Source organism: Monodon monoceros, unplaced genomic scaffold, assembly GCF_005190385.1.
Source record: "Monodon monoceros isolate NGI ecotype Baffin Bay Population unplaced genomic scaffold, NGI_Narwhal_1 Super_Scaffold_21, whole genome shotgun sequence".
Classification (NCBI taxonomy): Eukaryota; Metazoa; Chordata; class Mammalia; order Artiodactyla; family Monodontidae; genus Monodon; species Monodon monoceros.
The window spans coordinates 71,878,462-71,895,892 of NW_021703778.1; the positions used below are offsets into that span (position 1 = coordinate 71,878,462).

General features: G+C 49.0%; 1 protein-coding gene across 5 annotated transcripts in view; it reads left to right on the forward strand.

Moving 5' to 3' along the window:
- PAQR5 (progestin and adipoQ receptor family member 5) overlaps positions 1–15,855 on the forward strand; it is an 88,520-nt gene extending 72,665 nt beyond the window's left edge. For all 5 annotated transcript variants that reach the window (XM_029236674.1, XM_029236678.1, XM_029236677.1 and 2 more), the window contains 3 exons: positions 5,830–5,926; positions 8,802–8,943; positions 12,028–15,855. In XM_029236674.1, coding sequence (XP_029092507.1) covers positions 5,830–5,926; positions 8,802–8,943; positions 12,028–12,269 — 481 coding nt within the window. In that variant the 3' untranslated portion in view covers positions 12,270–15,855. The remainder of the gene's footprint in view (positions 1–5,829; positions 5,927–8,801; positions 8,944–12,027) is intronic.
- The last annotated feature ends 1,576 nt before the right edge of the window (positions 15,856–17,431 follow it).

Here is a 17,431-nt window from a genome sequence, read left to right on the forward strand (position 1 = left end):
AGGACTGCTTTCCCATGAACTCCCAATGCCAATTCTTGGAACTTTTTTTTTTAATCTTCCTGAATCACCTACAAGCCATGAGGGTATATTGTTTTCTTCTAGCCAGGAGTCCTCCCTGATTGTTCGGGTACCATGAATGGGTCTTTTTTGGTTTCTTTTTAATTTATTAATTTTGGCTGCGTTGGATCTTCGTTGCTGCGCACGGGCTTTCTCTAGTTGTGGCGAGTGGGGGCTACTCTTTGCTGCGGTGCGCGGGCTTCTCATTGCGGTGGCTTCTCTTGTTGCAGAGCTCGGGCTCTAGGCGTGCGGGCTTCAGTAGTTGTGGCTCGTGGGTTCAGTAGCTACAGCATGCGGGCCCTAGAGAGTGTGGGCTTCAGTAGTTGTGGTGTGCAGGCTCAGTAGTTGTGGCTCGCGGGCTCTAGAGCGCAGGCTCAGTAGTTGTGGCGCGTGGGCTTAGTTGCTCCGCGGCATGTGGGATCTTCCCGGACCAGGGCTCGAACCCATGTCCCCTGCATTGGCAGGCGGATTCTTAACCACTGTGCCACCAGGGAAGTCCCTGAATGGGTCTTTTGGATGTGACATGCCTGGAACCTTTAGACAAACTTGTTTGGCAGGGCAGCTTGGCCAGGAATCTCTTGCATGTCCATTTGGGGCTTCTCCCCTGTCAATGAAATGGATTGTTTCTGTTTATGGGGCACATCTGTGGCTGTTTCATCCATCCATCTACCCATCCATCTACCTACCTATCCATCTACCCACCCACCCATTCATCCATCCACCCGTTCATCATCCATCCACCTATTCATCCATCCATCCATGCTTCCATCCAGCTACCCACCCACCCATCCATCCATCTACCCAGCCATCTATTCATCCACCCACCCACTTATTCAGTTTATCCACCCATCCACCCACCCATCCATCCATCCATCTATCCACCCACCCATTCATGCATTGATCTACCCACCCAGCCACCCATCCTTCCATCAATGCATCCAACCAACCACTCAACATTCCTTAAATGCCTGCCATGCTCCAAGTGTCATGTTGAGACCTGGGAAGACAGGGATGAGTGAGGCTCAGCCCTCGTCCTCAGAGAGTGCCCCATGCAGTATGAGAAGCAGACTGCAGACCCTCAAAAAGTCCAGATGGAGTCATCGTTTCCTTTAAAGGCCAGAGGAAAAGGCTTTCAGTGTGTAGCATTACAGGGTATAACGTAAGCAAATAATGATAATACAAAATGACACCTGCTTGGATTCCCAGGCTTCTGCAAAGTGGCCTTAGGAATGAGTGTTGAGGAAGGTCGAACACGTTAGCTGGAGAGGAGGGAAGGGCCTTTTGGACAGAGCCAACAGCCTGGACAAGGGCGAGGGCCTGGAGAGGATGGGATGGCATTGGGAGGCAACAAGGAGCTTCAGAGTTGCCAGAGCCTGTGGGGCTGGAAGCGGGGAGAGAAGCTGGAGGGGGGCTAGAGAGAGGCGGGGGAAATGGAAGCACCTCGTGTGTCCTACAGAGGACTGGCCCTGTCCTCGTGAAGGACAGTCAACTTCCTAGGAAGACAATTCTGTGGGCTCAGCTCCCGTGCCCTGCGGGGCTTAAGTGGGGGCTTGGGGGACAGAAAGGGAGAGAGGGGCAATCGCCACATGCTGAGAGTCAAGGATAGAGTGGGATGTCCCTCTGTGGGCCCGTCCGGCCTCCTTCGCATCCTGTCCGCTCTCCTTTCCGTGTGTCCGTGGATCCCTGCTCTTACAAGGCCCGTCCCCTTTGTTTTCATTCTCTGTCTTTGTCTTCAGTGTCTGAGGAGTGAGGAAGGGGACTCGTGTGTGCGGAGAGGCTCTGGCCCTGATTAACTTCAAGAGAAGCAGGTGGAGGAGGGCGAGGGCCGTCTGGGGTCCCGATTTCACAGACTTGCTGTGCTGCCTCTGGCCGATCACGGCCTTTAAACAGGGACATCTAAGAAGATGTCCCCTGGGTTCCTTCTGGTGTGGGCATTCTATGATGCTCGCTTCAGCGCCTTTTCCAAGCTTTCTCTCCTTGCCTTCTTCTCTACCCCCCAAGCCCACGTCTGCCTCCCCTCTCCCGCTCTATCCGTCCGTGGTATGGCCGGGAGTGGCTGAGAACCACCTCCTTCCCTGAGCAGCAGACCGTGGAGCTCAGGAGTCATGCTTTAGTTATCCACATGCTTCCCAGAGTAGCATGGTCCTACTGGCGTTCATTCCCTTACGATACATGTCCATTAGGTAAAGTCCACCCAGGGAGACGTGGACTCCCCCAACTGGTCTCTCGATCGTTATCATGGAATTCAGTTCAAAGGAACACGTTCCAGAAAACCGCTTTCTTGTTCTGCAGCATTTGAAGGGGGCAATGACAGAACGGGTGACCTCTCTGTGGCTCTCGGAGCCAGGTGAGGGTGACAGAGACCCTGCCTGCTCATACCCGCCGACAGCCCGAAAGCCCAGGAAGGCACCACCACTCTCTCAGGAATGTTAGTTACACAGTGTTTGCTGTTCACCACGAGTCACTGCACGCACTTTTCTGTTCATCCATTCAAAGCATCCAACCGTTGGACACATCCTTGCTCAGTGAAATGCCTTGTGGTCGGTGCTGTGAGGGAGAGATGAATTTTCATCCTTGGTGGGTAGTGAGCTGTGCTGTGAGAGCCTTGCCGTGGCAGTGCTGTCGTGGCAGCTCAGAGAGGCATGGGGCAGGCCTGGAAGGGGGTTTGGAGGTCAGAGCTGGAGACAGGAGGCTTAGCAGACAGTGGTTCTCAGATACATCTGGAGGTCAGAGGGCTCAGTCAGATGACAGGGTGCTGCTAGGGCCAGGGGCCAGCACGTGGAAATGTCCACATTCCTGCTATGTCACCCACACAACAACCAAACTACCATAACACCCGCCCCCCAACACACATACAGACACACCTCTGCAACAGTATGATGTTTCCAAAGGCCCACTTCTTTCAAGCACTAGTTCCAGAATTCACCTGCAAACCTTTCCAGCTTTGTGGCAACAAGAATTTATCAGGTTTCAGAATAGACTGGTATTGTATCAACCCTCTCTTGCTGGAGGCTTCACCCCAAATCCAGTGTTTCCTGCCCACCTGGTTCTAGGCAGAGGAGGCCTGGCTCCCTGACTCCCAGCTCTGGGGTGCAGGGATTGCCTTACCAGGCGAGGCTTTGGAGACTTTGTGGTGTGGGGTGCTTTGCAGGATGCTGTGGCTCCCTCCCGTCCCTCTCGGAATCTCTGGCTGTGGCGACACCCTGTGGCCTGATTTGGAATTTTACCTTGGTAGTGGGAGCCGCCCCCCCCCCCCCACACACACTCCGCCTCTGTGGCTGCTGGCCCTTCTGCCTCTTATTCTTTGTTGCTGTCTCTCGTCTGTTCTGCATTTTCTCCTTTTTCCCTCTGTAGACTCGGCTTTGCAGCTGGAGAGGCTGGTTCGTTTGCCCTTGGGGAAGTACTTTATCAGGCCGGGCGAAATGTCTCAAGTTGCAGGAAATCCATGGTTTGGGGGATGGCCCTCGTCAGCCAGAGCCAGCCTTCTTCCTGTGTAAGTGGCCGCAGAAAGAGCGTGCTTTAATAGCGAGTCTCTTTGCACCCAGAGGTGATAGGCGGTGGCAGTGCATGGGGAGGGAGGGAGTGGGCTTGCCGTGGTTGGACAGGGTCAGCCAGCGTGGACTGAGAAGGCTATCGAGATGGGTCCTGGTTCCTGGGGCAGCGGGAGTGTGTTCCGATTGCCTCCTGGGGCAGAGGGGTGTCTGTAAGGTAAGGACAGAGGCTGGGTAGTGGTCAGATGCCTGCTCTCCCTGCACGAGGGGAGAGGGTGGGAAGCCAGCCAGATGGCCCTGGCTGTAAATCCTAGCTTTGCCTCTTATTAGCTCCTGTGATTTTAGGCAAATCACGCAGAACTCACCTGGTCCCTCCTGTTCCTATTTTCTGGTACGACGTAGCTACAGGATGGGGATGGGGACAGGATGGCTCCTACAACACACGTTCTTTTTAAAAGCTGCCATTTCGTGAGTGCTACTCTGTGCTGTGCACAGCTGTAAGTTCCTCGCGAGCATCATTTTATCAAACCCTTGCAACAATCCCTTGTAGGGATTCTGTTGTTGTCCCTATGTTACACATGAGGATTTGGGGGCACACAAGGGTTACATCACCTGCTGGATGACATGGTCACAAAGGGCGGGGACAGGATCAGACTCAGGGTGTCTGCCAGATCGTGACCCTGTGCAGCCTCACCAATCCCGGGGTTTGTGGTTCCTTCCAAGGCTGGGGTTCTGTTCTGGGGGACGGTGAATTGAGGTCCCTTATTTCTCCCCCTCCTTCTTGAACTTCTCTTCCATCTCTGCCCAGTGTCCACAGGGTCAGGAAAGAAGGAGGGACATGCCCATGGGCTGGAGCAAAGTTGGAGCTGATCTCTGGAGGTTATGGGGCTTCTCAGGGTCCACAGTGGCCGCCTCTTACCCAGAACAGGGATCCCCAGGCTGGGCTGCCCTGAGAGCTGGACGGCACACAGCAGCCTGGCGATGTCATGTCCTCAGACACGATTCTGAGCTGGACGCTGGGGATGGAGATCTGAGCAGACCCAGCTCTGCCCTCGAGGAGAGTTCCCTGACCACTCAGGAGGCAGATGTGGGTGTCTCTGCCATTTTCCACGCCAAAGGATGTGGGCACAGTGGGGCTTGTAGTCAGGTGACTGCACTGGCTCGTAGGGGACGTGAATAACCTGGAGGGGGAGATGGGCCTGGGCTGCAGGGGCAGCAGTCTATGTTTGGTGGAGAAGGGGCAGGCCAGTGGGCTGGGACGGGGTATCTGGGGAGCAGAGGTGAAGAGCAGTGGTGGGACATAGACTCCATCCCCGCTGGAGAGTGCTATGAGGGGCAGAACTGTCGACGGGGGGCTGAGATGGCCCCAGCGCCTCCCTCATCTTACGGGCTGCACTAGAACAGCTACGCCACGAGCCACGGCGCCCGGGCTTTGCACACCACCCTTGGGGGTCCTCTGGCCTCGCAGCCCTGTGGGCACCAAGGGAGGATCCATCCCCCACAATACGCTGTGCTGCTGAAGCGGGTACCTGCCCTGCCTCCCGGCCCAGCCTGGGCGTGTGAGCTCTCCCTCGCTCGAGCCCCAGTTCAGGGCTGTGGTTTCATGTGGAGCTTCTCTTTACCCCTCCCCTCCCAGTATCCAGCCTGCCATCTGTGCTACCCGGCTCCGCACACCCTCAGCTGCTGCCCCCTCCTCAGGCTGGGCCCAAGCCAGCTGAGGCCCCATCGTGTTCCATCCAGGAGGAGCTGCCTGTCTTTGCCACAGTCAGCACCACTCATTTTAATGCTGGCTTCATCTGTCTTGGAACCGGAGGCAGGTGGGGGTGATGATGAAAGAGAGAAGGAAGGGCCATGCTTACTCAGTTTCCCCAGCCCAGTATCCCTGTGTGTGGTATTAAATATTCCAGAAATCTCTTAAGTAATTAAACACCTAATTGTACCCAGGGCTTCTGCAGGTAATCAGCTGGCGTCTCTGACTAATTAAGCATCTCAACCTTCGCAGAGGTGCTCGCCCCAGGAGCCTCTCGGGATGCTGGGAGATGGTTGCCCCCTCCCTGCCCACCCTGAGCTCTTTCCACATCTGAGACTGAGCCGTTCCCATCAGGGTGGGAGAAGTGGAGAGCGCTGGGGGAGAAGCTGCTGGCCGTAGGAGGAGCTTGTGCAAAAATGCTTGTCCTTCGTGGGTTACTCGCGCTTGGTTATTTTTAATGTGCATGTATGTGTTATTTACTGAAACTCTTTTTTCATTCTCATTTCTCCCCCCTTTTCTTCCCTGATTTAGGTTTCTTGAGGTCCAGAAGCCCAGGCTCTGTAAGATGCTTCGTGTCCTGGCCTTCGCTTATCCCTACACCTGGGACTCCCTTCCCATCTTCTCCAGGGTAAGGGCCCGGCTCCAACCCCTCTCTGCCTGTTGGCAGCATCAGGGAATCAATTGTGTCCTGAGCTCTGGGGGTCAGAGCGCCGTCCTGGTCATAGTGGGACACACAAGAGTAGAGTCCCAGGTGCTCCTTTTTTTTTTTTTAATAAGTTTATTTATTTATTTTTGGCTGCATTGGGTCTTCCTTGCTGCGCGTGGGCTTTCTCTAGCTGTGGTGAGCGGGGGCTACTCTTCATTGCAGTACGCGGGCTTCTCATTGCAGTGGCTTCCCTTGTTGCAGAGCATGGGCTCTAGGCTCACGGGCTTCAGTAGTTGTGGCACGCGGGCTTAGCAGTTGTAGCTAGCAGGCTCTAGAGCGCAGGCTCAGTAGTTGTGGCGCACGGGCTTAGTTGCTCTGCAGCACGTGGGATCTTCCCGGACCAGGGTTCGAACCCGTGTCCCCTGCATTGGCAGGCGGATTCTTAACCACTGCACCACTGGGGAAGCCCCCCCGCCCCAGATGCTCCTTTAATGGCACTTGCAGACTAGTTAAGAGACGGCATGAACACAGAGGCCCTGATGAACATAGGAGATGCACCAGTGGCCAGTGCTGACTGGGGGCTCAGGAGCAATCGCAGAGGGCTGGGCAGGGGAGGCAGCCTGGGGTTCAGTAGAGTGACCAGGAGAGCGGGCTCTGGAGGCAAATCTGTAATATTTACTCACTGCAAGACATTGGACGAGTTATCTTCCACCTCTGTGTCTTGATTTCCCTCATCTGTAAAATGGCCTGGTAATAACACCTCCTTTTGTCAGGCTGTGGGGAGGATTATATGAGACGATGTGTAAAGTGCTAGCTGGTGGTGAGAGTCCAGTAAATGCAGTGTTATATATTATCATCAATTAACATAGTAGTAGTAGTGAAGGAAAATGTATGAATGAAGGTCTTAAAGGATAGATGGGAATTAGATGGAGAACACAAAGGAAGAGGGTGTAGAAGGAAAGGCAAGAAGGGGGAAAGTTCAAATCCCAGTCCCACTGCTCACTGGCTGTGTGACCCTAGGCAATGAACAGAAGCTCTCTGAGCCTTGATTTCCTCATCTTTATTTTTTTTTAATTTTTTATAAATTTATTTTATTTATTTATTTTTGGCTGTGTTGGGTCTTCATTGCTGCACGTGGGCTTTCTCTAGTTGCAGCGAGCCAGGGCTGCTCTTTGTTGCGGTGTGCAGGCTTCTTATCACAGTGGCTTCTCTTGCTGCAGAGCACGGGCTCTAGTCGCCCGGGCTTCAGTAGTTGTGGCACGCAGGCTCAGCAGTTGTGGCACACGGGCTGAGTTGCTCCGCGGCATGTGGGATCTTCCCGGACCAGGGCTCGAACCTGTGTCCCCTGCATCGGCAGGCGGATTCTTAACCACTGAGCCACCAGGGAAGCCCTCCTCATCTTTAAATGAGGCTGACATCCTGTCCTTCACAGGGGGTAGAGGAGAATAATCAAATAAACAGAACTGATGGGCTCAGCAATGCCAAGCCCAGGCCCAGTGGGTGGAGTTCCCCTCCCAGAGGCAGCGTAAGGGTCTGCTGCATGAGGCCAGGATGGCAGGGCTCAGGGATAAAGGAGAGGGGTCGAGCTGGCTTCATTAGCTGAGGCACTGAGCGTGTGCTCCTGCTGAGTTCATGTGGGCCTGGGGGGGACCCAGAGATGGGGATGCAGCCCATTTCCTTGAATCCTTCTTCGAGGACACAGACCACACACAGGAAACCAGAGCAAAGAACAAGCCGGTCCCACAAGGCCGCCAAAGCATACAGCACAGGTTCTTGCTATTATGAGCGCTGGGTGCTCCTGGCACTGCACCAGCCAGTGGGCAGCAGGGGAGGGGAGGGCTTACCCTAAATGGTGATGTGGCTGAGCACACAGGTTCTGGAATCAGCCTGACTTCACCGTTAGTTAGTGGTTTGCAAGTCACCCTCCAGCCCAGTTTCCTCATCTGTAAAATGGGGAGAAGAGTGTCTGCCTTGTGGTCATTGCTGAGGCTCTGATGAAGTGATGCACGTAAAAGGCCTGGCCTAGTGCCCTCCGTAGTAGTGGCTGCCACCGCTATTTGTAACAACCGTACAAAAACCGTACTGAACTCCACACCAGGGTAATGTCCATAATTAATAGTTTGTGATGATTCAGAAGGCCTTCCAGGGATTTTTAGGCCTTAAAGCCTTAATTAGGAGCATCAATTCAGGGGATGTGCTGGTTAGAAGTGAGTTCAAGTGTGAATAGGCCATTTTTTATGATACTTACGTTTTAGCCCCAGGAAAAAAGTAGCGATATATCTAACTGGATTTTTCTTTTCCTTTAATTTTGTCTTCACTTCTGTTGTTTTCCTTTTCTTCCTTCCTTTCTTTCTTTCCTTTTTCTTTCTTTCTTTTTTTTTTTTTTTTTGAATTAAATAATCCAAAGGCTCTCATGAGCATGCGGGGGATTAAACTACAGTTGCCTTGGGTCTCAGTTGATCACACTCAGAACAGGAAGCCTGCTCACACAGTCCCTGCGAGTTCCCTTTCCAAGCCACAGAACTGGAGAGGGAACGGCCTTGGCCCACAGAGTCCACACATATGCGTGGGGATGTCTGCAGGCTTCCTCTCAAGACCTGACATATGTTCCTTCCTTCCTTCCTTCCTCTCTCTCTTTTAAAAAATTTTTACTTTATAATGAGTATAGTTGATTAACAATGTTGTGTTAGTTTCAGGTATACAACAAAGTGATTCAGTGAGACAAATACATGTATCTATTCTTTTTCAAGTTCTTTTCCCATTTAGGTTATTACAGAATATTGAGTTCCCTGTGCTATATAGTATGTCCTTGTTGGTTATCTATTTTAAGACCTGACGTTTCTTTAAATACCTGCAGCTATTCCTCTTCCCTGGGGAGAGTGCACAGAACGAAGCCATCTTGTACCACCAGAAGCACATGGCCGTGACCCTCCTGGCCTCTTTTCTCTACTCCGCGCATCTGCCGGAGCGCCTGGCTCCTGGACGCTTCGACTACATCGGTGAGTGCCTGGTGGCCCCGATGCCCCTTGCCCTCCTGTCCAGGGAGGGTTCCCAATCCCTGACACCAGTGCACATAGTTGCAAAGAGAGGCCGGGGCAGGGAGAGAAGCAATTCTTCAGGAAGTTCTCCAGGCACAGACCAAGGTTAGTGAAATTGTAAGGTGACAGAGGCCAGGATGTACATAGCCAGTGGATGACCAGGGAGGATGGCGGAGGATGGAGAGGAGGTGGATCTAGGATTCTAAAGCATTTCCAGCAGGTATGGGGACAGGAGAGTCCCATTATTACCTAGAATGTGAAATCCCATTATTAAATGAACATGTAAGGCAGCCGTAAAGAGGAAGAGGAAAGACAGTACAGCTGGCTCTGAGAATACCGGCTGGCAGGGAGCTGTGCTGAGGAGAGGAAAGTGTCTTTGTCTCATTCAGGTGGGTACGATGGGGCCAGGAATTGTGGTAGAGCAGTGGTTCTCAGGTATGGCCCCTGGACCAGCAGTCTCAGCATCACCTGGGAACATGCAGATTCTCGGTTCCCAGCCCCCAGACATCCCGTGTCTCAGAAGCTGTGTGATTCTCCAGGTGAGCCTGGGCTCACTCAAGTTACAGAAGCCATGTGGTGGAGAGGAGGTGTCGGAACCACAGGGGTTTACACCTGCTGGCAGGGTTCCTTCCTCTCTGTCTAGGGAAGTGGGTGGCACTGCGGAACGTGTCTCCTCCACCCTGGCTCTGGGACTGGCTGGAGGAGGGACCTTTGGGCCACTTCTGGTGAGGCTGATGAGAGCTCCTTAGATAAGCTGCCAATACCATGGGGATTCAGATCCTCACTCCCAGGTGGCGGGCAGGAACCTCGGTTCTCCCCAAGCCCATTTTGTCCATGGGTTTCCATCTTCTGCCCAAGACACGTGGCCAGATTTTTCTTTGTTTGCTCTGATTAGAGTTTCATCTCCTTTACTTCTTCTCTCCTGCCAGAAGGGATTACAGTGAGCAAGATACTTAGAGGGCAGATTTCAAAAAAGGAGGGAGATGAGAGGGCCAGGGGATTGGAACCTGCTTAAGGAACCTGCCCAGCACGTCCGCCGCCCCAGCTCCAGCCAGATGAAATAGAGGTGGTAGTGTGCGAAGTCTGGGTGGGGGGGCCTCGTTTTGCCAGCTCTGGCTTCTTAATAACATTTTATTGACTCGCCTCTATCCTGTCCTCTTGGGCCTAGAGCAGAAAGACACTCCTATGGGGGGAAATTGGCCAGACGGGCAGTTAGTAACAGATCTTTAACAAAGGGTTTGGAAAGTTCTCCGCCCCTAAATAACAGTCAGTCAGATGCTGGGCTCCCTCTCCAACGCCCACAGGAAGTTCCTCCCTATTCCTGCCAGGAGGGATTGTTGAAATCACTCTTCCTGCTGCAGGCACATTTCACATCTGTTCGGTGCTCGTGGCTCTTCTGTCTTTTGATCTCCTGCCCTAACAGAGACAGGTTTGTGCCTCAGTTGGTGAGCACAGCTGATCACCTCCTTCTGCTTGGCCCTGTGTCCTTAGAGTACACGGCTCTTGCTGGATAAGGAACCACTTCGTTGCATCACACACAGATTTGGAAATTGGATACAGCCCAGTAGTATGGCTTGAGTGAGGCAGGGGTGGCCCCTCCAGGCACACTTCCTCCCTGGGGCATGCAGGCTGGAGTGCTGGCAGCTCCCTGCCCTAAGGAATTCATTGACCACCTACTCAACTCTCCTACATCCTCATTCCTGACTCTGTTCTTGTTCAGTTGGGCAGATGGCCAGGCTGGTCCCTTCTGTGGACACATTTATTGAATACTTACTCTGGGTTAAGTCCTGGGGGTACAACACTGAATTCTTTTTTTTTTCTTTCTTTAACTGAAGGAGAATCAACTCTTGTGTCGTATTAGCTAGGGCTGCCATAACAAAGAACCACAGACTGGGTGGCTGAAACAACAGCAGTTTATTTTCCCATAATTCTGGAGGTTAGAAGTCTGAGATCAAGGGGATGGCAGGGTTGGTTTCTTCCAAGTCCTCTCTCCTTGGCTTGCCCGTGGCCATCTCCATTTCTCTTCACATGGCCTCTCCTCTGTGTACGTGCATGTCTGCATCCTGATCTCCCCTTCTTAGAAGGACACCAATCAGAGTGGGTCCCACGCTAGTGACCTCATTTTAACTTATTTGTCTCTTAAAGACCTTATGTCCAAATATGATCACATTCTAAGGTCCTGGGGGTTGGGACTTTCAACATATGAATTTGGGAGGGGGAGATACAACTCAGCCCGTGAAACATGGTTTCTGCAGGCTGTCCCCCAAAGCAGTCCCCAGCCCTGGGCAATGGACTCCTTTTCTCACCAATCACCAAGTCAGCACATCCCTGCTCACTCCAACCACCCTGCACTGGACTCCCACCCTCTGGGGATGCATACATGGTGACTGGGGTCCTGTAAGTTATCAGAGAGGAAGAGCCCCTGGTTGTGTCTGGGATTAAGCAGCAGTGGGGAGAGGAGCACCTCATAAGAGGCCAACAGAAAATTTGGCTGGCTTCTCCTTTGGGATTGAAGTCAGAATCTGAGCTGATCAGTGACAGCTCTCAAGAGGTAACCTTTGGCAGAACTTTTTCATGTGAAAAACAGGACTGGTGGATAAGTTGTTTTAAAAATGGATTTGGTTTGCTCTGATGGCCCTTTTATTTTTCTCATATTACATTTTAAAAATAAATTTTTAAAGTATATATTATATATTACATAATACCCTAATTTCAAGTATATGATTCAATGATTTTTTAGTAAGTTTACCACACTGTACAACCATCACCATATAGGAGTTTTAGAACATTTTCATCACCCCAGTAAGATCCTCTGTGCCCATGTACCAACTCCCACCCCTGCCTGAAGCAACCACTACTCTGTTTTCTGTCTCTGTGGATTTCCCTTTTCTGGACATTTGATATAAATGGAATCATACAATTTATGGTCTCTTGTATCTGGCTTCTTTCACACCACATAGTGTTTTTAGCATACATGCCATAGCATGTATCAATCCATTCCTGTTTTATTGCTGATCTTGGTGGTCTTTTGTGTGTTTGCTATAGGTCATAGTCACCAGCTGTTTCATGTGTGTGTGATCCTAGCCACACACATGCAGATGGAAGCCATCCTTCTGGACAAGACTCTAAGGAAGGAATGGCTCCTGGCCCACTCCAGGCCCCTGCTGTTCTCTCAGATAGCCGGAGCCATACTTCTGTGCCTCATCTTCAACCTCAGCAACATAATTTATTTCTCAGCTGCTCTGTATCGGATTCCTGAGCCAGAATTACATAAAAAAGAAACATAATTCAGACCATAAGCTTTTTGTGCCAAGTGTCAACATTAAGCTACAACTTCCTAACCACCATAAGCCAGTGTCAAGGTACCAGTGTATAGTGGCCTAAAATATTTATAATGGTTGGTGTCTTGGCATTTTTGAATGGATTCATGTCAATAAGGTATTGACATGGGGACATTTCTCTAGACGTGCATTGGTTCCGTATGTGTGGTTTTAAAAGGGGAACATGGGTTCAAGTAAGTCCTTATTCAGGCAAATCATTAATATTTCATTTAGTTTTTAATTTATTTAAAGTGAGTTCTCCAATCCTATTTAAACAATTGGATTAAGCATACCTCCCTTGTAGCTTTACTATGAAGTAGCTGGATTAAGCTTTACTACCCTCGTAGTGTTACTCTTGCAGAATGCAACGTGATTCATCTGATGAGTTTCATGTAACAAAGCCTCTCCCAAGAGCTCCCACAGTGGGAAGAGAATGAGCTGGAAAGGTCAGTAGGGGAACCTGAGAAAGAGTAAGTTGGGTCTGTGGGAGCCCTGGGGGCTGGGAAGGCAATTCCAGAATGAAGAAACCTGGCTTGGGGAGCAGTCTTCTTCCTTTCCCCACCTAGTGAAGGGAATGAATAGAAAGAGAGTCCTCTTTTCCTACAAGTACATTCTTTTTCACAATGCAAGGTTCCCATGTCACGATAGATTTGGATTTTCTTACAAGTCCACAGCCTGTGGCTAAGTGTTATGTGTTGTGTTTTGCTCTGTTTTCTTGTCACCAGTTTGATGCTGCCAAGTATTCCGCAGCACAGGAAAAATGTGTTACCCAGTGGGCATTGGCTGAGTCAATCCCAATTGGTTGTGCTTGTCTGTCACCTTTTAAGCCAATGACATCGCGATATTTGGGGAGGTTATACATTTGATGTTGCTTCAGCATTTCATATATGCTGCTGAGTTCCGGGTTCACGTGCAGAGGATGCTAAAGACCTTGCCAAAGGGATGGAAACACGTGGTGAGCTTGTGACAAATGTAGATTCCCCAGGCAAATCAGGAGATGCTGCTTTACTGGTTTAAAATGTTGGTTTCCTGGAGACCATCTACACTGGAGAAAGTCCCCCAGGTGATTCTGAGTCAGGAGGGCCATGGGCCAAACTTGCAGAAACGCTGATGTCACAAACTCCAGAAGGTACTGAGCCTATCAGCTTTGTTGTGATTGGTCTAACTTTTAGCAACCCACCACCTAAGAATGTGTCCCCTGCTTTCTACTCTGTGGAGTATTACAAAACACTGAGTATTTTCTCATCTGTTGCATCACTAATTAAAGTTCACTGTTTCATGATGTTTTCGGAGAGTACAGAAATGCTGACACAAAACAGTTTTTAACAGAAGCCCATCACCCCCTGTTGTGCACTTGTCTGTTGACTTAAGGGGCCATCCATCACAATGCGGGATCCTCTTTTGCCGACTCAGGAGCACCCCCATATCTTAGTATACTGCCTCTATGGTTTACTGGCGCAGACACTCGAATGGCCTTATAAATAGATCATCATCCAATCTTCTGAGGACAAGTAACAATTTACATTGGATGCGAGTGGTCAAGAAACATGATTTCATTCGTTTGATTATCTGTTTACTTCCTCTGGGGAAGGTAGGCTGATAAAATTATATGGGCTGGTAAATTTTGGGTACATTCTTTGCCAGCTGCATGACAAAATTTGTTTTTTTGGCAAGAGGCTGACATTGTTAGTGGAATCTTACTCCAGCAGGGTCTGTGGGCTTCCATTTCATGTTATTGTAACTTCAGTCTTATGGTGGACAAAGGTACAAAGTTTAAATACTCCATTCTAGTAGTGCCAAAGGCATGAAGGCTTTTAAATTCTCTTGTTTATAGAGAGTAAAATAACGTTCTTCATTTAGCTCAGAAGTAGTTGAAAGATAACGGGTGACTAATTTGAAGGGCTTTTAGATTATTTAATCTTTGGTTACGTTGCTTTTTCAGCGTACCTAATGATGAAAATGAAATGTTAAATCAACAAAATAAGACCAGGTGTTTCATAATGCTTTTATAAGTTTGGTAAACTTAGTCCCATCGTATACTTTTGGACAGTGTTACAAATTAAAATTTTACAACAGTTTGCAGTACACTGATTTGGAAGCTTTTAATGTTGAGTGAGAATGGGTTCAAATATATTCATTATCATTAAGTATATTCATTATCATTAAGTATTATGAAGTCTAATGTGAGTATAGTTTTGCCTAAGCCATTCCGGAAATTACAAAGTTTGGCAGTGGGTCAGTTGAAACCTCACTGGGAAGATGTCTTTTAATGTAGCAGTTCTCACATTTTTTTCATGTCTCTTTAGAGATGTACATACACTTTAGAGATGTACCATATTCCCACTGCTGTCTCCAAAGGCTGTCCCACTGCTGTCCCCAAAGGGGAGCGACGGGGGAGAGAATTCCTAAAGAGATGTATTTCTTCCCCCTCCTCCTGCTTGAGAAACACTACTATAAAACTTGCCAGTCATTTCTGTTGTGATAAAACTCAGATACGTTTGAATGAGGCCATCTAGTCAATTGCCCCAGAGTTTCATTTTCCTTTGCTCAGTTCTTAGAAAGGAACTCTCCCTCTTCTTTCTAAGGACATGAATTTGTCATTGTTGATTAGAATTAGAAGTGGGATGTTTAGAAGCCTTTTGAGTACAGAGTGATTTAAATATTTGGTCTGCTGCAATCTTTCTCAAAGTGTTTTTTGTGGAAGGAACTCAGCTCCCAGGAGATGTTCTGAGGAAGGCAGGGTGGGGAAGAATGATGCTGTTTTCGGATGCATTGGAGAAAACTTTCCTTTGGATCTGCTGTGTCCCAAATTTGTTGTGGGCATGGTACCCTTTTTATATGAAACAGCTATTAACACTGTATAACAACACTTTATAACATATTGTTGAATGCCAGCCTCTGATTTTCCAGTCGACAATCCATTATGGATGAAAAGGCAGAGACCTGTGTCCAAACTCAGAGATGTTCTTCCAACTTATACTAATGTCTGGTTTTCTTAAACTGTGTGGAAGAAAAAATAAAATAAAATGTATTTATTATAGGAAAGTCCTTCCGTTTCTCACTTGACTTGGTTATATTTCACCTACCCCACTGCAAACATGTTCATTCATCATGAGAAATAGATTCCTGTACGTGTGTTTTGTTAAGTCATTCAGTGAACATTTATTTAGTGCTTGGTATATATAGAACAAACACCGTCCTAGGAGTTGGGGATACAGAAGAGAACAAAACCCAAACCATCCTTCCCTCATGGAGCTGATGTTCTACGTCAGTCAGTAGGACAAGAGATATAGATAAATTCAGATAATGGTAAGTGCTTAGAAAATAAGCCTGGGACTTCCTTAGTGGCGCAGTGATTTAGAATCCGCCTGCCAATGCAGGGGACACGGGTTCGAGCCCTGGTCCGGGAAGATCCCACATGCCGTGGAGCAACTAAGCCCACGCGCCACAACTGCCGAGCCTGCGCTCTAGAGCCCACGAGCCACAACTGCTGAGCCCGTGAGCCACACCTACTGAAGCCCGCACACCTAGAGCCTGTGCTCCGCAACAAAAGAAGCCCACCGCAACGAAGAGTAGCCCCCGCTGGCTGCAACTAGAGAAAGCCGCGTGCAGCAACAAAGAACCAACACAGCCAAAAATAAATAAATAAATAAATTTATAAAAAAAGAAAAGAAAAGAAGCCTGGTGAGGGACTAGGGAGGGGAGGGGTGGGGCAGCTGAGATAGGATGGGTACTCTGATAAACTGGTATTTGAGGAGAGACTGGTTGGGTGAAAAGGAGCCAACTTTGCCAGCATGTGGGGGAGAGTATTTCAGGTCCAGGTAGCTGTAAGTGCAAAGGCCCTAAGGCCAGTAAGGGTTTGTCTTATTGGAAGGATAGAAATCAGGCCACTCATTCCTGAAATGTATAGCTCCAGAAGACATCCGCATGACTCAGAGAATTATGAAATTTCTCCTGAATGTTCCTCCCGGGAGATTGCCCAAGGGGTTTTCCTATGGCCCCTTGGTATTTGTATGAATTCTTCAACTCTGTAATAAACGTACTTCAGCAAATGGTTGTCACACACATTCTCTCCGTGTTAAGAAACGGGTTTCTAAAACTGGCTTACATGTTGTCTCCTCCAGAGCATGGAACCGCGAGCCTCAAAGAAAATTTAATCTAGCCTTTAAAAAATGTGTGTGATGATGTAAAATGCACATGCGCAGGGCGCAGATGCACAGATGTACAGATGTAGAAGACTCACCGAGGGTGCTGGGGGTGGGCGTGGTCCTGGAGTTTTGAATTTTTATCAGAAGCCCCAGGTGATTTTTAATACCATAAGGGAGTTTAAGAAGCACTGATACAGTCCAACCATTCTCTCTCTCTTTTTTTTTTTTTGGACATAATTTCATAGTTAGAGAAGTGTTGCTAAATAGTACAAAGAATTCCCAGGTACTTTTCACCCTTCCCCTTTTCGATATTTATATTACTCTCTAACAGTGAGAAACTTGGTTCCCATTATCCACAATGTACTTACTTATTTGCTCAATCCTGGAATGTACAGAATGTCCTTTCAGAACTACTAATCCATGTCTTCAAAAAGGCCAACTAATTAGAATTCAATATATGTTTCAAGTTTTTTTTTTTGTCTTGAGCCTGAGGGCATATACTTAGTCTAAATACCTCGGGTAAGTGATAGCTCCCCTTCTGTGTATGTTATTCATTTGAAGTTCTGTTCAGATCTTTTGTGGTTTTTTGTATCAGTTGTACACCCTCCCCCAAGCTTGTTGATTTTACTGATTTGTTGTTGTTGCTTGAGCATGTAAGGCATTAACATCCAATCATTCATTTTACAGATGGCCTGGGGAGAGAGTCACATGGCCTGGGGATGTGAGATTATGTTGCCAAAGCCACTGAAGCCTTGGGTGTGCTGAGTGTGTTGGATGCTCACAGGCATCCTGTCTCCAGCTTACCACCTTTCCTCAAACACTCTGGGCTTTGGTAATTTCTGGTGCTTGCTGGTTATTAGGTTCCCACAGCTGGATGTGTTTAGCTGGGAGATTGGATTAATTATGGTTTCAAATCTCTGTAGTATCAGCCCCTCTTCAGTGATTTGCATAAGATCCTCCCAGTACAGTTTCTTATAAAGT